Below are 15,835 nucleotides of genomic sequence, written 5' to 3'. Positions count from 1 at the left end.
TTGTATGTAAACCTTTACTGAGACAAATGACCAGTAACTATAGCTGCAGTAAAAAGTACAATATTTCCTTCTGACATGTAGTGGAGTAGAAGTAGAAAGCAGAATAATCAAGTAAAGTACAAGTATCTCAAACTTTTACAGTACTTGAGTAAATCTACGTACTGTTGAGATGTAAAGACAGAACATCTTCTTTTAACTAATACCTTTTAATAGAAAAAGATAAACAACCAAAATTGAACAAATACAAAAGGAAACAGCATATTTACAGCCCTTGAGTATTCTTTCAGTCATTTTCAACATAAAACAGTACAGGTTAGCTGGTATTAACTAAATGATAATTGTCTGTGATTAATAACCCAGGCCTAATTTAACAATACTGAACCTAATTTTGTCTGCATGGAGGAATAACATGTCATAACTTCTGTCAAAATGATTCCCGTGGCTTTATTTCATGCAGTGCACATGACACAGAGACACTCGTGGATATACTATCACTATTTTGTCGGAGCTATAAAATACAGTGATTTATTCCATCAACCATACCAAATAGGTGATAAGCAGAGACTTTACATTTCTGCTGAGGATCTTTTATATGATCAAGTATTATAGGATTAGTTAGGTTTTGAGAGCCAACCAACAAAATGAACTGGATAAACAGAGCCTCAGTGAGTGAAAAAACAATGTGGAAAAACACAAGTGCATTTACATAGCAATGTTTGACAGACTATCACATCAATGCACTTAAGTGTAACTAAGTGTAACTAACAGGTAATGTGTTATCCATTAGAAGCGATTTCTTTAATAACACAGATGAGGTACTCAGACTTGGGCCCTATACACCAGAGCGTTTATATAGTGCAATTTAGGCTGAAGACACAGCCTGGCATGAATATCATATTAATCATCATTGTTCAGCAGACAATGCCCCATTATTTTAAGAAGTCCTTCTATAGAAAGGGTCTATTCATAAATTGTTTGAGGCCTTAAAAGAGATACTGCTCAAAATAAACAGATATACATTTTAACTAACATTATTTAGAACTGAAATACTAATAAGCAAATGAAAATACTGTTAATGTGGGCTCTTATTGCTTTGAAGGGACTGGCAGTTCCCCTATTCAGTACAGTGGGTAGCAACAGCAAACTTCCAACTGCAATGAAGCATCCCTCCCACCCCACCGACACTCTGACCTTAACTCTCTGAGAGCATGTGCAGGCCTCCTGATCGTCTCTGTCTCCCTGACTCTGACATGAAGGCAGGAAGTTGAACTGTGGAAAGGGTAGCAGAGGGGTCTGAGGTCATCTTTTGACCTTTGCATCCTCCTTGATCTTCCAGAACATCAGCTCCATGCAGGCAGATGCATCTTCACTCGAGTCGTGGCCCTCCACTGGGGGGAAGAAAAAAAAACGGAACGCAATTATTCCTTTTGTACCTGAATACTGCAGTGCTGAACATGTAAAAAGCTACAGTAGCATGGTTGTTTACTATTAGATTAATACAGATAAATGCAAACCTTATAGTAATCTGAAAACACAGTATGAATAACTTAATAAAAAGAAAATACTGTGTCGATGATGTTTAAAAGTTATATAGCAGCTCTGTGAGGCTGTACTAAGGCCCCGAGCTAAATGCTAACATGTTTAGCAGGTATAATGTTTTTTACAATGCTCACTCAACATTTCATAATAAGCACTGAAAACAAAGTACAGCTGAGACTGAGACAAATTGCTTTTTCAACCTGATGATGGCACAAGAGGAGAAGTCAGAGGATCACCAAAGTTAATACAATTCATCCTGACGGGGGGGGGGGGCATGTGTGTACCAAATGTCATGGAAAATCTGCCTAATAGTTGTAGAGACATTTCTCTCAAAACCATAAATATGTACATGTTTCCTTGCCATGGCTGTTGATAGGTCTTCATATTTGTACTATATGTGTAATTGTTGTCTAACTGTGTGTATTTTTCTTTTCTTTCCTTCTTTTGAGCAGAACTGCTCGGGAACGCAAAATGAATTTCAGTGTAAACTGACAATAAAGTTGTATCGTATCATACTGTAAATATCAACCTGTGATGGTGGCGCTAGAGAAAAAGTCAGGGGACCACCAAAGTCAGTAGGATTCTTCCCCTGGGGATCGTCAATGTTTGTACAAAAGTTCATTGCAACACATCCAGTAGTTGTTGAGATATTTCGGTCTGAGGTTGTGGGCCGACCAACCGACAGACTCAAACATTTTTTTTCCCCCAAGGATATAGCCACCTTATGGCACCGTTAAGGTTGAAGGATATGGAAAGGAAGAGATTAGGAAGTAATGGCAACACTGTTTAGTTTCCAAAGAGACTGCTGCTGCTTCTTTAGAAATCTTTGACTCTGAAACTGTTTTCATTAGTCCTAAACAGACCTTAAGTAGTGACGGAGAAACAAGACTTTTGTTTGAAGTTTGAGGCGTTTCAGCAAACTGGACTTAATGGGTGTTAACTCTCTGTTGACACATGAGGGACATCTGCTGGTGACAAGGTGGCAGGGCAGTCAAACTGTATTGGACCGCACTGCATTAATATAGATAGATAGATAATATAGATATAAGACAGACAGACTTCCTCTGGCTATGATGTGATGCGCCACACATGCATATTCATAAGTTTGAATTCAAAGCAGTTTACTTACCCGTTCCTTGGACTTATCTTATTGTACATCTTCATACAGGATTTACTACGTTACTATTATTGACCAGTGAGAATCCAACTGTTAGTGCTGTATTTTGTATTTCTACTAACTGTTGTATCTTTCCATTGCCATTTACCCACCTACAGCTCCTGTTGTAGCCCCAGCCATTCAAATGAAGATCCTCTCCTAAGCTTTCTTCAACATTTTTGTTTTTGTCCAGGAGGTTTTTGGGGGAGTTTTTCCCCTCACTTCAATAAAGCTAGGCCTTGGCGGGGACCTGCAGCTGCTGTGTGCCTATGCAGCCCATTAAAACATTGGGCTATACAAATTAACTTGAGGTTAAAGGACAAATCCGGCGCAAAATGAACCTAGGGGTTAATAACACGTGTACAGAGTCGACCGCTCTCTGGGATATGTTTTCATGCTCATTGAATGTGACCAGTTTTATCGCAAACCGCTGATTAGCTTATAACGCCATCTTGGGAAAACAGTCACGACCAGTCAAACGACAAACGCCATGCTTGAGCTGTGTTACTGGTTACTGGTTGCACGGCGTTCGTCGTTCGACTGGTCGTGACTGTTTTCCCAAGATGGTGCCCGCTTGTATACGTGAAAGGTACTGTCTTTCTAAACTATCTTTTTAATAAACTGTCTGTACACTTACAAAGTTCTCAATGCTTCGGTTTACATGTATGGACCCTCATTATGCTACCGTGGAAGTGTGGTGCTATTTTGAACCTAGTTAGTGGTATAGAAATAGCGATTTCTTTTTACTTTACCCTTGCCCCTAATTAACGGTTTGCAATAAAACTGGTCACATTCGATTAGCATGAAAACATATCCCAGAGAAATGTCGACTTGGTACACGTGTTATTAACCCCTAGGTTCATTTTGCGCCGGATTTGTCCTTTATTTTGACTGTAATCCTTTAAAAATGTTATTCATTGTAACTTGGCAGGCATGAATCTGCGGGCTATCCTTCAATAAAATGTGCTCAACAAATAAAGATTTACTGATGCTGACTGATCAATCAGTTAATCTTTAGTTGTTTGCATGGAATTTGACATGAATCAGTTACAAATGGAGATTATGTGATTATGCTGCTCTCTGGTCTGTCTGTGTAACTAGGGCCATGTTTATGTGATAGGGGATTATATTTGATGTGTGTGATAGGGATGCAAGCTTTTTCCCACCGTTGTCCTGGATGATGCGTTTGAGGTGGTCGGACATCAGGTTCCTCAAGGCACGTTTGTAGGGCAAGCCGAGGCGGTGAGGAAACACAATGGCCGTGTCTACAACTGAACTGTGGATTAGCTGGAGGCGAGGGAGACAGAAAGAGACAAACTGTGTTTTATGTCAACCGGTTTATTTTTTATTTCAGTCCAGATTTAACAGTAGAAACAAGGACAATTAACGCACTCCTTCCCTTTAAAGCAAGAATCGTCTGGAGTTACTCCTGATTGTAATTAAATCTCACTTAATGCACTGCTCTGCTTGAATATGTGCATTTTTGGGCGCTGCAAAAGAAAACACCTGTGAAAACGTTCTCGTGTGCTAAGTTTCAGTTTTCAGTCTGTTTCAGTTTTTTGTCCAAAAAAGTTCACTGAATGAGTATTTCTTAAAGCCGGGATTCTAAATCATTTAAGATTTACTTAAGAATTAAGTAAAACCTAGATTTTCCTTTAGCTTAATCTTTGCAACTTTTTGCACAGTTTCACAAAACGTTTTAGTTGTGACTGATAGGGGGACCAAAGCAGTAACGGGCAACAGAGAGGAACAATGTTCGCATTGTGGAAATAGCTACCATTGAATGAATTATTGAAATAAAAAAGCACCTTGCAGGTTAATGAAGAGCACACAATACCTTCAGAGCGAGCAGGTCACTCTCCAGACTGTGTCCTATGAGGATGGATTCAGCACTGAACATACTGAGCAGCACGGCCTGAACATCTCTCAGAGTGATGGTGGTGCTCTCCAAGTCCTCCTCCGTCACACCGGAAAATCTGGTAATTACATAAAAGATATACATATATACTGCGTTTAAAACATTGTGACTGTTTCAAAGACACATTAAGACAATGACTTTACCAGTTAAGTTCAATAGCAGACATGACCCATGCAGTGTCGAGTTGCGGGACACAAACTCACCGTGTGTTGTAATCAACCACTTTGCTTTCAGGTTTGACAAACGTATCGTAGATGACTTTCAACTCAGAGTCGATGACCGTCACCCTCGTCAGCTCCAGGCCCTGCTTTGTGTAACACTGATTCAGAGGAGAGAAGACACACATTTATGTGACTATGAATACCAAATATAAAAAACGTTTTGACAAAAAGAGACAAATCATTAATTTTATCTTAATTTTACTCATGTAATTTTACTGTAACAAACATATTGAGCACTGAGTGTTATTTGTATTAAACGGGCCTATGATATATCAATTCTAAAATCAAATATACACACACAAGATGGCAGTTTAAGACAAATTGTGCATTTAGATTAGAGTTTTCTCAGCACTGACTCACCATCTCACAGTCCAAAGCAAACACCCCTCCATTGCCATCTGGTGATAGAGCTTTACTGAACGTTGTGACATATCCATCAAATGATTCTTTACGCCCGTCCTGAACATGTTGCTGTGAGAATAATAATAAATGTTAAGTCTGGGGAGGTTTTCTTTTATAAATGTTTTTTTTTAAATGTGCAGACAATTACTTAAAAACTAGTAGATGAGAAGTTTTATTGTAGTTATACTGGAAGTGCTTGATTTTAAGTTTGAGTGTTATTATGTCCAGTTGTCTTCAGTAAAAAGACACAGCTCAGCTAAGCATTGGAAGTTAGACACAACACTGAATTCTGATATTGTAACACATGTCGGAATGTTATCCCAGAGAAGTATATCCTTAAATATATTTTAAATAATATATTTTTGATCTGACTGACGGATATGCAAGAGGTTATTTTGTCTACACAACTACAAGCTACAGAGATGAATTAACATCTCTGACAGTTTTTTACGACAACCAAACATTATGAGCTTCACTAAACTGGTCTTTACTGTAAGGTTATAGTACTGTCATTTAAGGTAAATTGTTTCCAGTGGCTCTCTCCATTAGCTTGTTTTACATTTCATTTCATTGTAAAAAATATGTGTACCATGACAGCCCATACATCTGACTATTTAACATGCAAACAAGGTTAACTAATAGTTGTTGGCTTGAAAAGAATTATACCTTGCAAACTTGGCAGCCTGGAGCTCCAACAGCCGCAGCACAGCAGCTGTAGTTGGTCTCCCAGCCCCCAGCGACTAACAGACAGCAAAAACATGAAAGAACAAGACGGACAGACAGACGTAAATAAAAGTTGAGAAAAGGGGTGGAGAGTTTGGCAGTATGAATTACAATACAAAGACCAAAATGTGCATGTATAAGATTGTTTTTTTATTAACGGTTTTCACTAGATAAATGCAAACAAGCTTGCCTTTATGTCTGCGCAATCGTCCCCAGTGAAAAATACATTCCTCTTTTCGTATACAGTTGCCACTGACATTGATCTTATACTCCGCTCCACATCGACAGCATATCTTGTTGAACGCTGGGAAACACATCACAGAGTGCCAGTCAAAGAATTGCTAGACCACACATGTTAATATAATTTAGTATTGGTCATTAGAAATGAGTGAGAGAGCTATGGGGTCATGCAGTTACTCACGATCTGAGATGGCCTTTTTCTCTGGGAGGTTGTACATGACGGCTTTGCCGGCAGCCTCTGGGCTTGCTCTCGGGTATCCGTGCTCCTGCAGTTGCTCTTCCGTCATCAGGTATGCCTGCAGCTTCCTGTACAGTGTAGCTCCTACAGTGGGACACAGCAACAAGTTAAACTGATGTCTTTGTGCAATGATGTGATAAAACCTACACTGAAAATGTGACGAAACACAAATAGAAGATGGAAACAGTGTTTTTCACTCTGACAAGTTGATCATAAATACTTATGCATGTGGAGAGACAACTAATTTTGCAAGAAACTTTCAACACGACCAGATAAATGTCGACTGCATTTAACATTTGGCTTAAGAGTTGCAGACTAATACAATTAATCTGGGGCTGCAACTAATGATTACTTTCATAATTTATTTAATCTTTAAGTCAGGGTTAAAATATTGACATTTAAAAGTTACTTATACGTTTGACCCAAATGTTATTTATCTGTTCATTTGTTTTTGCAAGTTAGACAGTGAGCAAAAGTTTTGTTTAAAAAAGATATTCCCTCTGACATCAGGTCATGGGGCAGGAGGTTTGCTGTAAACAGGACCTGGAGGTTGTCACATGGTTATCTGAACAGTTCCATTTTCTGTCTCGACACATCACAGACACCGAGACTCTCTTCAGTTTCTTTCTTTTTTTTTGTTCTCTTGTTCTTTTTGATTTTATCAATATTAATCAATTTTATCATATATTTTTAACATATCTGCGTTTTTATGTTGTTAGATATGTGATCAGGTTACTGAAGAAAAACAGAATGAGAGAAAAATGAGAATGACATGTAAAAACATGTTCAAGAAATAGGTTTACAACAATTCTAGAGAAAGAACTGAAAACACTGCAAACGTGATTCTTCTTGTCATCTTGACTAAGAAAGAAAAAGGAAGAACTAGAATAACAGCATTGCAGTTGTATGCAAACCAGTGGCAAGTTTACATCCTGTAATAATATATGTAGTGAAGACTTAAAAGGAATTTAATAAACGGGTATTAAGTGTATTTTTGGCGAAACATGAATGCTTCACACACATATTTAACCCGGCAGCACAGAGGATCTATACAATCACCACAGTTTCAAGGTGGGCACCACCTTAGTGTGACCAATTCAGTATGCAACCAAATGTCTCCTCTTATGGCGTTAAATAATTGCCAGAAAAGTCTTTTTACACATTTTATGTGCAGTTATCTTTTGCGGGGTGCAAATGTTTCACCTAAACAAGTTCCTTTCCAAGACTATTTTGCAGAGCCAGTGTCCCTGCGTCCGGAGCTTGGCGCCTCCCAAGACGATTGTGATTGGTTTAAAGAAACGCAAACAACCCAGAGTGTTTCTTTTTCCTATCCCAGAATGTATGTGTGGTGTAGCCACTACCAGACCTTACTCCACAGCGCTGTGGAGATAGGTCTGGCTATGCAAGACTATAGTGACCTTGACCTTTGACCACTGAATTCTAATCCTCATCTTTGAGTCCAAGTGGACGTTTGTGCAAAAATGTCAAGAAATTCTCTCAAGGTGTTCCTGAGATATCGCATTCACGAGAATGGGACTGTCCTACGTATGTACGGACATAAGAAAACATAAACGTACTGCTCGCCGGTGCGGAGACATACAAATCTAACTTACCAATGAGTTTCTCCTCCTGCTGTTTACCCATCCTGTTGACAGTGAAGCTGGTTGTAGCAGCAAGACGACCTCCCAGAACTTCTTCGTGGGACTGAGCCCTCCTGTTAGCAACTAACCCCAGGTCCTCTGCAGAGAAACACACACAAACAAAGAAGTTACCACTGAAACGTAGTCTGACCACCAGTCTGTACATCCATTACATTTCTGTTTTTTTTACATTTTTTATGTAACTAAACAAAAGCATCATGTACATGTTGACTAAGAGTAAATACTGTATGGCATACTGCACAGGGACTAAGGTGACATACTGGTGACAGGCAATGGAGAGGAGCCGCACTTGCTGCGGAGCTTCTTCAGAGTGTTCACAGCTACATTGAGGTAGATGTTCTTACTGCTGCTGCGCTCATATACCAGCTTCTCCTCGTCAAGGGCCTGAAACAATCAAACCTCTGTCACTGTCAAAACCACAACTTGTTCAACTGAAGCTGACTGTTATTGAATCTCCTCTGCATTCAAGACGGGGTATGATGAGAGCCTGCAGCGTTCTCTACATGAACAACCATCTTCTTCAAGACATTTTCAAAACTGTACATGGTTTCTAAGCTAGGCTAGGTGTTGATGGGACAGAAGAAAAAACATCTCCCTGGGTACAAATAGTGAAAACTGGGTGTGAATCATACCATCTGGAAGGCAACGTCCTCTGATGAGCAAAATTTGACACATTCATCTATGAAAGCGTTAAGGTAGCGCTGGCGGATGTTGTTGGGAACTTTGGCCCCAAACTCAATGGGGATGATGGGGCGCTTCATTGAACTACTCTGAAAATGTCAAAACAGAAAGAGCACATTTCTCAAGGTTATGCAGGGATGTTCAGACACAAAAACTATTCATAATAATAATAATATTATTATTCAGAAAAAAAACAACCAGCAGCATTAAATGCTGTGGCCTGGGGATACCTTCATGGTGGGTGTGTGTGCCACCCTCCTCTGCATGACAGTGGACACGGTCTTTGGCAAGATGCCAGCGGTGGTTTGGGCTTTGACAGTCTGATGGGTCTGGCTGGGGGATAACACTCGACTGGCAGCTGGTTTAACATCTGCAGGACCTGGTCAGACACGCATGTGACTTTCTACTTCAGTCTAACAGTCAAAATAGTTCCATTCAGAAATGATCAGGGGAAAGCAGTGGTACAGTTGTGTAAAAATAAAAACAAAAGCCGAATCCTGTTACAATATAGAACAGCGGAGGCACTCATACTTGTTTTGGAGGATGTTGTCTGTGGGCTGGGACGGTGTGCTATTCTCTTCCGCTCTCCAGAGAAGCCGGGGCTGGAGCTCTGTGAGGAAGCTTTGACTGTAGCAGAAAGCTGAGCAGCTTGCTGCTGTGCCATCTGCATACGCTTGTAGCAGACCTCCTGGGCTGAGAGTCTCTTGTATGGACGCACCACAGTTGTAGAAGGTGCGTCACTCTGATAAAAACAGAAGTACATTTTATTAAAAAGTGACCACTTTGTTCTTAATACAGAACGTATGATGATAAAATAAAATGATAAGGAAATAAGTCCAATTATTCTTTGGCTTCCTGCACTAGAGATGAAATCAGAGACTGCAAGGTAGTTTTAATTTGAAGCACCTGAGATGTGTACATACAGTATAAGCTACCTACTGAGATGTGTACATACAGTATAAGCTACCTCCCTGTGGAATATCTGACTTTGGTAATGATAATGTGAATGCACAACTGCAAATCAGATAATGCAAAAAGCAAGTAATACAAAGTTGCACACAAGTTTTTTTTAATGTTTATATAGATTCTGTATGTCTACACTTATTGTTAAATCGCTTACTGTCAAATCATGTAGTCTATTTAAAAAATACAGCCTGTACAAGCTGCGCCAATATTTGAATATTGTTCTTTCACTGTTTACTTCCTTGTTTGTTCTAATGCAACTGTACAGGCTTCCTGAATAACCACCATTAATATTTGTGATAAACCAAAACAAAGGTCCTACAGTATTGTATGATTGATTGATTGATTGTGGTTGTACTGGCAGCTTCCAGGTATGAATGTGTAACTGTGTGAATGTGATCAGGGCGTTCCTGCAAAAGAGAGGCTTCCTCTCAGTGAACCTTCCCTGAATAAATAAAAGGTAAAAACTAAAAAAAAATAAAAACCCAAGGAGATGTTTCCTTACTGCTCTCCTACCTCTGGCTTCACATGTACATGCTGCAAAGACAGGAAGTGAGTTTCCAACAGAGAGACATACAGGGTCAAGAACAATTGTACACGTACACATGCATTTTAATTAGAGTGATTACTTCTGACTTGCTGTATCTCACACGTATTGTGTGTTCCCCCCTGACTGGTTAAAGTCAAGGTGACAAACTTACACTTCCTTTGGCAACAAAATGGGAGACTCTCTTCTTTTGACCGGGAAAGAGAGAGGTTAATGCGCTCTCTGTGCTTCTCTCCTCCTCTGAATCCCTGGAGGGCTGAGAGGGCACAACATAGCATGTTTAACTGGCATTTGCAAAATATGACACTAGTTAAAAAAAAAGTATTTGGTAAAGGAAAAAGACAACTAAAGTGCAACAGAATGGCGAGAAAGAAATACCTGTTTAGCTTGCCTTCCCTTGTCTTCCATCTTCACATCCTTGGATTCATTGAAGATCCGCAAACACTCCTCCATGGGATCTGAGTCAAAGTCCAAATCGTCCTGGAAACTAGAGAAGTCGATTCCAACATCGTCGACCTCGTCGTTACCTGCCCCGCTGCCCTCCACACCGCGATCACCCTCGTCGTCAGAAGAAGACGGAGTCAGCTCGGACGCTTTCCTCTTGTTCAAACGTGCCCTCCTTAAAGCATCGGCAGATTTTCTCACCAGCACTTCTTCGTGTTCGTAGTCATCCTCACTGTCATCGTCCACCACTATTGGTTTGACCTCCTCTGGGCTCTCATCTCCAAACAGATCAACGTGACTAAGACTTCGCCGTTTGTCCTTAAGTCTTTTCCCATTTGATGAGCTGACGTTTTGCTTCACCTTATCTTTACTGTTTGCGGAACTCCCTTTAATGTTACTGCTATTGCTCCCACCACTAGAACTACTTTTACAAATTTTCTTTATATCCTTTTCTCTTTTACTGCTATCAAGTTTACCATTTTTGTGTTGCCGGTCCTTATACTTGCTTTGTTCCTTTTCCTTCTCTGATATCTTGCTTTTCTTGCTTACCCTTGCACCATTTTCTGTATCTTTATCTCGTTTGCTTGAGTCTGTTTTTACTTTTTCCACAGCTTTGATCTTACCATCACTTCTCTTTTCATCTCTGGCTTCCCTCTGAATTTTATCAGGTGTCTTAACCTTAACTGCAATTTTCCTATCGTCGCTTTTTCCATGACTCTTGTTCTCCTTCTTTGCAGAGTCCTGGTTTGAGTTCTTTATTGACCCCTTGTCTTTAGTGCTGCTGCTACTACTCTTACTACTAGTCGTTTTGTTTGCTACCTTTTCAAGTTTATGCACTTTCTCAGATGTGGCAATTTTTTTGTGGCTAGTTAGACTAGCCACCTTCTTTTTCTCTAAACTGTCCTTTTGTTTAATATCTTCCTTGACGTCTGAGTCCCCTGCCAAGTCCTCTGTATTCCTCTGTGTCAGTGCATTTAGCATACTATCAGTTTTTTCTTTTCTCTCCTTCCCCACAGCGTCCCAAAGTGACCCACTTTTGCCTTTTCTCTGCTGGAGATTGCTTAGCGAGGTGGGTCGATACTCTGTTCCAGAGCTCTCCCCATCAGAGTCAGAGAAAGTGTACTTTTTTGAGTCTACACTTTGCTGCCGTGGTTTTTTCACAGCTACAGCATACTCTGACATAGCTGATCCTGGTTGTTTGTGTGTGTTTCTCTGCTCCGTCTTAACAGCTTGAGCATCCCGGTCCCTCTTGCTTTTCGCTGCGATTCCTGCCGAGTAGTTGGACAGCGGGTCATACTCCATATCTGTAGATGGTTTTGAATTGTCCACAGTGTATTTACACTTAGAGGAGGATGTGCTGTTTGAGTACTTTGGACTGGGGGGAGGAGAGGGGGGTTGGTGTGTGTGTGTTCGAGATGGAGGCTTTCTCACTGAAGTAGGAACATATTCCATTGAGTTACTATTGTTCCCCTTGTTGTCTGAATCCAAGGTATACTTGCTGCAGCCAGGGGTGGGATTATAACCGCCAGTGGTCATCTGATAACTCCCAGGGTCATAGGCCATGTGTGAAGGTGGCGTTTTACTTTTAACAGCATCAGATGTAGACAACTTTGTACTCTTGCTGGGATCGTACGGTTCATCCCCAATCCGAGAGAGCTTCCTCTTCTCCCTCTCCACCTCGCTGCGGACCTCCTCGATGGCCTTGTTGACCAGCTCCAGAGCACCAGTAAGGTCTCCCGAAGCAGCCGGCTTTCCATTCTGCTGCTCCTGGGGCCTCACAACTTCTGGGTTGAAGGGATCATAACCTTGTTCTGCAGGGATGCAAGACAAACAAACGGTCTTAATAAATGAACCAATAAAACAATAAAAGGTCCACTGACTAGCTTTTAACTAGGGATGCACTGATCCAGTCTGCCCTAATATCGACCAGTTTAAGTTACATTCAATCAGTCATCAAAGACCACCCGCTCAATTGTAATCCCTGGAGAATAATACTGTACTCTTATTTAACTAAATATATATAATTCTTAATTTTGAAAAATCAGCAGACTGAGTATAGGTGTTCGAATCAGTACCAGTAGAGAAAACGTTTGATTGATGCATTCCTACTTTCCACTACATCTGGAGGTCTTCATCTGAGGATGCTATTAGCCAGAGAGAATTACATACATAATACAGCCGGCATCACAAGGTGAAGATCAAACTTTGACGCTCAATCCTAAAAAACATACACGACAATATATGCAACTATAACAAGGTCAGATGGTCTATGGCTGAATATTGTTGAGAGGATTCTAATGGGATATGAACATAAGTAGTTCATTTGTGCAAGTTAAAGATAAGTCTGGGGGCTAACAAAACAAAATCCAGGAGGACAAGTGGTGTATTATTCTTCCAGGGGGACATACTCAACAGACCAAAACAAAACACACTACCTAATTGTTCACTATCTGCAATACTGTCTTTGTAAGACATGTGCTTTGGTTTGGTGCTACAAGTGCAAGAACTATCTTTTGCTGCCAACACTGCTACCTGCAGATACAGGACCCTTTATTGATACACCTGATCTATTTTTAAATTACAACTTCCTTGTCATCTCAATTTTTTTTGGACTATTTTGTCTCAATACACTTATTTATGTTGGTGTAGTGTTTGGTGCCTTATTTTTGTTTTATTGTTGCTACGTTTATATGTAGCAGATGTTCATAATGTATATATTATTCAGTTGTGTTCTTAATACTATGCATCTGTTCTTTTGTTGCTTTGACACTTCCTTGTGTGGGCTCAATGCACTTTATCTAGTACTTCCTAGCTAAACCTCAGTTTACAGCAACCATGGGGGGTATATAACTGGTAAGATGGATATACTGTGGTTATTTGCAAAATGCAGCTAACGTTAACAGAAATTTACTTTACAGCGTTATCAGTTTTTCCGACATATTTTCAAGACTGTGGTCCAGTCCACACGTCCTCGCTGCCGACTCCGCGAGCGAAGACGTTCAAGTATGCGTAGTAAAATAAGCAGCACCTTTCTGTGCGGAGTGCAGGTCTCTTTGCTTTGTAACATCAGCTGGTGCTCCGTAGGACGCCCGTCTCTGCTGGCTGTGCCTGAAGTGACAGTACGGTCTGTTACACCCATTTCTGCTGCCTTTGCCCTCGCTGTATTCCGTGTAAAACGGGCAGTCAATCCCTCGGAAGAAGCCGGTGGATCTTATCATCATCCCCAGATGTTGCTCTCATGCCAACATGAACACGATCGGCCGTTTTCCGCGTAGTTTTCGTCGTACTACAGGAGCTTGAAGAAGCGACCGAACAATAACAACGTCTCTACGGCGCCATGTTGGATTGGTCGGAGAGATGAAATATCGCGTGAATTTCCACGTGTCGCGCTTCTTGACGTCAGCGATAGTACAACGTTAACGAAAAAAAAAGTTGTCATGTGATATCGTGGATTAGGAGAAACGTGTGACATCTTCCGACACCCTCCTCCCCCCCCAAAAAAAGCCCAAACGCCCAACTAATTTAAAAAAAATAAAAAAAAAAGTCTACCTTAATATGTCTACTAATCAAAACATTTGCTCGTAACGTGAGGTGGGTATTTTTCAGTTAGTGTAAGATTTAAATTTCACTCCTTTCCACTTTATTCAGTTCTTTACCTTGCTGGGCTTTTGCTAACCAAAAGCTTAATGTTAATTAGCATTAGTAGAAACACTTTGTGTGTGCGCTCCTCATTGTGGAACTGAAAGGGGCTCAGCCAGCTTTGCCAAAATAAGTGAGACAAGTTTTTCAACATTTTATTTCACAGGAATCCAGTGAGGGTCTGGTCTTTAAGTTTTCGGGTCAAATGGCCTGGGGAGGGGCGAGGAAAAAAAAAAAAAAAAACTTTTGCTCACAATAGACCTAGCTCATGGCAGATATTTTGAGGTCTCACAATAGGAAAGCACAGGCGTATTCAATAATGGTATCCCCCAGATCGGAAATTCACATAGGCTAACTGCATTCCACTTGAGGCCCTGGTATTGTGCAGCACACGGATAAATTTTCAGGGCTTGCTGCACGAAATAAGGGTTTGGGTTAAAATAAGCAGTTTCTGGCAGAAAGCTCTGAAGACCTCACGTGGCTTTTCCTAATGACAAGTCAACATGTCTACTGTGAAAAGTATATATATATAAATGGAATGACATTTTAGATAATTCACTTACAAGCCATTTGACCTTTGCGGAGAATTAGCCGTTAATGTTCTCGCTTCAACTATGCAAGTAGGCTACAGTTGCAAATAAACGCAATCCCCAAAATTCGGAACCATTTTAAAAATGTCTAATTAAAAAAAGTGTTTGAAATCGCGTTTCCCTAAGCACATGCGACAAGTTAGCGTATTCTGAGAGTTTAGAACTTTACATGTCAACTAGTCTTTATAAACGCTTGAACATGAAGCACATCTTTAAAAACAAAATGTACATATATTCACTGAATGTCAGTTAAGTTAAGGTGAAGGTCATGACAAACATTTTTCCATGTTTCAGTAGGCCTATTTATTCTTGCATTTATTTTTAAATTAACCAGTAACATAATCCCTTCGTTCTCGCTATGACAACCACATGTCCTGACAGGTAGGCTAGAAATACAAAACCTCTAAACACTACAAGCAGCTTCCTAAAATGCTCCATGATACCTACCTCCAGCTCCACTCTCAAATTTCAGACTAACACGTGCTGAGGCTTTTTGTGCATGCCACACAGACACGTGATCCAATTAGACCAGCCCTGGTCACCATGACTCTCAGGTGCACTGGGCAGGTAATCAGTGACGTAATAATTGCCACTTTTTCAGCCAGTGAACTTTTGTTTTCAAAAGTCAGCTCCTCAAATACCCCTTAACCTCAGAGATGTTTTCTTTGGTCCCTTGGTTTATATGTTTGTACCTCTGTTTCTTCACTGCTATTGTTGCACCTATTACTTTTTAGATTACTTATTATAAAGCTACGTTTTATGCTGCCTGTTTGCACATTGTTTACATTCAATAGAAAATCAATACTTCTGAAATGGGTCCTATACAAAATACATGTTTTTTGTTGTTTTTTTTAATTTAAAAAGCAAATAGGG

At 40.3% G+C, this 15,835-nt stretch overlaps 1 protein-coding gene across 1 annotated transcript; it reads right to left on the bottom strand.

Annotated features, from left to right (window-relative positions):
* Positions 1-187: 187 nt before the first annotated feature.
* On the bottom strand, positions 188-14,106 carry rexo1 (REX1, RNA exonuclease 1 homolog). The gene is made up of 16 exons (XM_078258614.1): positions 13,762-14,106; positions 10,668-12,544; positions 10,444-10,545; positions 9,311-9,521; positions 9,010-9,158; positions 8,731-8,868; positions 8,359-8,482; positions 8,051-8,176; positions 6,381-6,521; positions 6,150-6,263; positions 5,903-5,976; positions 5,195-5,305; positions 4,817-4,932; positions 4,533-4,671; positions 3,862-3,982; positions 188-1,388 (listed from the first exon to the last, which is right to left on the bottom strand). The coding sequence occupies exons 1-16, from the start codon at positions 13,952-13,954 to the stop codon at positions 1,300-1,302; spliced, it is 3,825 nt and encodes a 1,274-aa protein (XP_078114740.1). The 5' UTR covers positions 13,955-14,106; the 3' UTR covers positions 188-1,299.
* Positions 14,107-15,835: the final 1,729 nt, after the last annotated feature.

This window comes from Sander vitreus, chromosome 9, assembly GCF_031162955.1.
Source record: "Sander vitreus isolate 19-12246 chromosome 9, sanVit1, whole genome shotgun sequence".
Classification (NCBI taxonomy): domain Eukaryota; kingdom Metazoa; phylum Chordata; class Actinopteri; order Perciformes; family Percidae; genus Sander; species Sander vitreus.
This window is presented reverse-complemented; position numbering and strand designations above follow the sequence as displayed.

Excerpts from the sequence above, each read along its gene's own strand:
- rexo1 (XM_078258614.1), bottom strand. The coding sequence starts at position 13,954 with ATGATGATAAGATCCACCGGCTTCTTCCGAGGGATTGACTGCCCGTTT. Across the intron at positions 8,483-8,730 it reads AGGACGTTGCCTTCCAGATG|GCCCTTGACGAGGAGAAGCT; the intron begins GTATGATTCACA and ends TGATTGTTTCAG. Across the intron at positions 6,264-6,380 it reads GAAAAAGGCCATCTCAGATC|CGTTCAACAAGATATGCTGT; the intron begins GTGAGTAACTGC and ends TGTGTTTCCCAG.